This window comes from Nerophis lumbriciformis, linkage group LG07 (assembly GCF_033978685.3).
Source record: "Nerophis lumbriciformis linkage group LG07, RoL_Nlum_v2.1, whole genome shotgun sequence".
Lineage (NCBI taxonomy): Eukaryota > Metazoa > Chordata > Actinopteri > Syngnathiformes > Syngnathidae > Nerophis > Nerophis lumbriciformis.
The window spans coordinates 49050001-49055000 of NC_084554.2; the positions used below are offsets into that span (position 1 = coordinate 49050001).

Below are 5000 nucleotides of genomic sequence, written 5' to 3' on the forward strand. Positions count from 1 at the left end.
ATGAGGATGAAACTTACCAGACCTAATAAGAACCGTGAATCATCATCGTTATATTTGCGCGCATTCCGACAGCCAAAACTGCCTAACAAGACTATCTATGCAAGAGGTGGGCAAATATTTTGACTCGGGGGCCACATTGAGAGAAAAAATGTGTCTGGGAGGGGCCAATGTGTATGTGTGTATAAATGATATATACACATTTAGCTGTAGTGGGTTCTCCTGACCACCACACACTGGCACGAGAGCCCGGTATTCAGGTTGGATCAAGTCTTTTATTTTCAGCAGTATATAGTTAGGCCAGCTTGTCTCTCTCTCGCTCCAACTCCAACCCTCGTGTCTCGGACCGGCTGCTGCTAATGCGCATGGCAGGTGATTGGATGATCTTCCCCAGCTGGGTAATCCAATCACCTGCCAGCTGTGCTTCGAGGCCGGTCCTTCCACACCCCGCTCCGCAGCAGGCGCGCACACCACGCCCCCCTCCACAGTGTGTTTGGCTCCCTTTTTTCCCCCAGGAACACTAATACCAAAAGTCATAATGTCCGACAGAATTCTAAAAACAGACCACCTCAAAAAAACGGAATGGAATTTTACAGTTTTTTACTGAATGGGACACCCAAAATGTACAAAGACAGTGGGATTTACAATATTAACTATGAACAATAAAACACTGAATATTAACAACATCTTTTACTTCCCAGACCAGCTCCTTCACAGACATATTTTGCAATCGAGCAAAACACAACAAAAATGTAACAAACAGCAAAATATGAATGCAAAGGGTAATAAACACCTACAGTATGATATATTATCACTTTTATGCAGAAATGTGTTGTAAAAATGCCCACTCTGCTTTGTTCCTGGTCTGAGCTGCTGTGACGTAGATCAGTGTTTTTGTGAAATACAGTCTGGTGTGCCGTGGGAGATTATGTAATTTCACCTAATTGGGTTAAAAATATGTTCCGCACACAAGTAATTATAATCCGTAAATAATGTGGCAGAGTAACCATGTTATATTCGTCCGTATCAGTAGGTTGCAGCAAGTAGCTAATTGCTTTGTCGATGTCGGAAACACGTCGTGTCATGATCACAATATGCAGACGACAGCGGTAAAAAGGTATCTTATGCTTAAACCAAAAATAAACAAAAGGCGAGCGCTGCTATGAAAAGGCATTGAAGCTTAGGCATGGCTATGCAAAACGAAACTAAAATTGAACTGGCTGCGAAGTAAACAAAACACAAAATGCTGGACGACAGCAAAGACTTACAGCGTGTGGAGCCGGGACGGCGTCCACAAAGTACATCCGCACATGACATGACAATCGACAATGTCTCCACAAAGAAAGGAAAGCGTCCGCACAACTTAAATACCATATTTTTCGGACTATAAGTAGCAGTTTTTTTCATAGTTTGGCCGGGGATGCGACTTATATTCATGATTTATGTGTGAAATTATTAACACATTAGCGTAAAATATCAAATAATATTATTTATCTCATTCACGTAAGAAACTAGACGTATAAGATTTCATGGGATTTAGCGATTAGGAGTGACAGATTGTTTGGTAAACGTATAGCATGTTCTATATGTTATAGTTATTTGAATGACTCTTACCATACTATGTTACGTTAAAGGGGAACATTATCACCAGACCTATGTAAGCGTCAATATATACCTTGATGTTGCAGAAAAAAGACCATATATTTTTTTAACCGATTTCCGAACTCTAAATGGGTGAATTTTGGCGAATCAAACGCCTTTCTATTATTCGCTCTCGGAGCGATGATGTCACAACGTGACGTCACATCGGGAAGCAATCCGCCATTTTCTCAAACACATTACAAACACCGAATCAAATCAGCTCTGTTATTTTCCGTTTTTTTGACTGTTTTCCGTACCTTGGAGACATCATGCCTCGTCGGTGTGTTGTCGGAGGGTGTAACAACACGAACAGGGACGGATTCAAGTTGCACCAGTGGCCCAAAGATGCGAAAGTGGCAAGAAATCGGACAACATTTGTTCAAAATACGAGGGTGTGGGGAAAGCCGACGAAAATGGTCAGTCGTTTGTTTCGCACACTTTACCGACGAAAGCTATGCTACGACAGAGATGGCAAGAATGTGTGGATATCCTGTGACACTCAAAGCAGATGCATTTCCAACGATAAAGTCAAAGAAATCTGCCGCCAGACCCCCATTGAATCTGCCGGAGTGTGTGAGCAATTCAGGGACAAAGGACCCTCGGTAGCACGGCAAGAAATGGCGGCAGTTTGTTCCCGCAGACGAGCGAGCTAAACCCCCTGGATGTCTTGGCTCACACCGTCCCTTATGCCACCGAAGATGATCAAGAGAAGAATATCGACCCTAGCTTCCCTGGCCTGCTGACATCAACTCCAAAACTGGACAGATCAGTTTTCAGGAAAAGAGAGCGGATGAGGGTATGTCTACAGAATATATTAATTGATGAAAAATGTATTCATTACTCGCGGTTTTACGTAAATTATTATACATAAACTGTGTTTACCAATAATTTAGCTTAAAAACATTACAACACTTAAAAACAAACACATACCAATCGTTGGTTAGAAGGCGATCGCCGAATTCGTCCTCGCTTTCTCCCGTGTCGCTGGCTGTCGTGTCGTTTTCGTCGGTTTCGCTTGCATACGGTTCAAACCGATATGGCTCAATAGCTTCAGTTTCTTCTTCAATTTTGCTTAAGCCGCTGAAATCCGAGTCTGAATCCGAGCTAATGTCGCTATAGCTTGCTGTTCTTTCCGCCATGTTTGTTTGTGTTGGCTTCACTATGTGACGTCACAGGAAAATGGACGGGTGTATATAACGATGGTTAAAATCAGGCACTTGGAAGCTTTTTTTATGGATATTGCGTGATGGGTAAAATTTTGAAAAAAACTTCAAAAAATAAAATAAGCCACTGGGAACTGATTTTTAATGGTTTTAACCATTCTGAAATTGTGATAATGTTCCCCTTTAACATACCAGGCACCTTCTCAGTTGGTTATTTATGCCTCATATAACGTACACTTATTCAGCCTGTTGTTCACTATTCTTTATTTATTTTAAATTGCCTTTCAAATGTCTATTCTTGGTGTTGGCTTTTATCAAATACATTTCCCCCAAACATGCGACTTATACTCCAGTGCGACTTATATATGTTTTTTTCCTTCTTTATTATGCATTTTCGGCCGGTGCGTCTTATACTCCGGTGCGACTTATACTCCGAAAAATACGGTACTAGTATAGTATCGCGGTACTAATGAATCAAAAACTGTACTACACTCTGTTTGAAAAGTACCGGTTGTTGGTTTTACAAGCAGAGGAGCATGTTCGGCAGCGCACAATCACCGAGTACTTACAAGCAGATACAGTGTGTAGACAGAAAAGGGAGAACGGACGCATTTTGGCCTAAAAACTAACAATAAAGGTGAAGTTATAACACTGAAACGCCCTCAGGAAGAGGTGCTTTAAGACATGGCCAGCTAGCTAGCAGCTAACATTCATCCCCAATCGGAAGTGTTTCAGCTACTTCTAAATCACTAATCCTCACAAATACAGTGAGTTTCTTACAAGTATCATTATCACTGCAGGACGAGGAATAGCTAAACATGCTTCACTACACACCGTAGGAGGATACAATAGCTCACTGGCGTCACAATGTAAACAAACGCCATGGGTGGATCTACACCTGACATCTACTGTAATGATACCAAGTACAAGAGCGTATCTAGTCCATATGACTATGATTACATCAATATTTTTTATCGTCACAAAATCTATTTTCTTTTTTTCTTTATATTATGTTCATAAACTCAGGAAATAAGTCCCTGGACACATGAGAACTTAAATTATGACCAATGTATGATCCTGTAACTACTTGGTATCATATCGATACCTAAATTTGTGGTATCATCCAAAACTAATGTAAAGTATGAAAGAAGAGAAGAATAAGTGATTATTACATTTGAACAGAAGTGTAGATAGAACATGTTGAAACAGAAAATAAGCAGATATTAACAGTAAATGAACAAGTAGATTAATAATCCATTTTTACAGTTTGTCCTTAATAATGTTGACAAAATAATAGAATGATTAATGACTGCATATGTTAGCAGACTAATTAGGAGCCTTTGTTTGTTTACTTACTACTAAAAGACAAGTTGTCTTGTATGTTCACTATTTTATTTAAGGACTAAATTGCAATAATAAACATATGTTTAATGTACACTAACATTTTTGGTTAAAATAAAGCCAATAATTCCATTTTTTTGTGGTCTCCTTTATTTAGAAAAGTATTGAAAAACATTTCGGTACCGGTACCGGTACCAGCATATTGGTATCGAGACAACCCTTGTCAAAACTCTTTCTGGTTGCATGTAGTCTTTTTAAAAATTGAGTCTTGAAAAAAATTAATATTAAGTTACATTTAAAAAAATCTATATATATATATATAAATTGAAAAAAAATATGATTTATTTATTATTTATTTTTAATGGATTTAAAAAAAATGATGAATCGATAAAAAACAGATTTTTTTGTGCACCCCTCGCGTTTACCAACCTTTCCGATGTAAAGCGGGTCGAGCCCGGTGTACTCCTCCAGCACGAAAAACTGGTTCCACACCCAGCCTCGCTTGACCCTGTTGACCCGGTGGGCGGAGCTGCCGGGCAGAAGACTCAGCAGGGCGAGCGTCACGTAAAGCCACGTGCGGCCCGGCGCTACGAGTGGTCTCCGCGGTTCCATGTTCAAGCCGAGCGCCCTGCCGTAACTCTCGACGCCTCTCGTCTTTTGTCGGGAGTGCTGGAAGAAAAGAGGGAAGAGTGAGAAGGTGGACTTTTTGTTGGAAGCGTGAGAATGACCATATGTTTTTTTTCCAACACTCAAGAAGGCCGATAACATTGCAGTAAAAGTTATTTAATATATGTCAAGAAGTTGTTTTTGAACATGATTTTTTTAAGAAACCTCACACCAGTGATGACGTAATGTTTT

General features: G+C 40.0%; 1 protein-coding gene across 1 annotated transcript in view; it reads right to left on the reverse strand.

Annotated features, from left to right (window-relative positions):
* LOC133609385 (cadherin-20-like) overlaps positions 1–5000 on the reverse strand; it is a 222932-nt gene that overhangs the window by 47097 nt on the left and 170835 nt on the right. Inside the window, exon 3 of the mRNA XM_061964931.1 lies at positions 4572–4811. Within this exon, the coding sequence (XP_061820915.1) occupies positions 4572–4754 (183 nt within the window). The 5' untranslated portion in view covers positions 4755–4811. The remainder of the gene's footprint in view (positions 1–4571; positions 4812–5000) is intronic.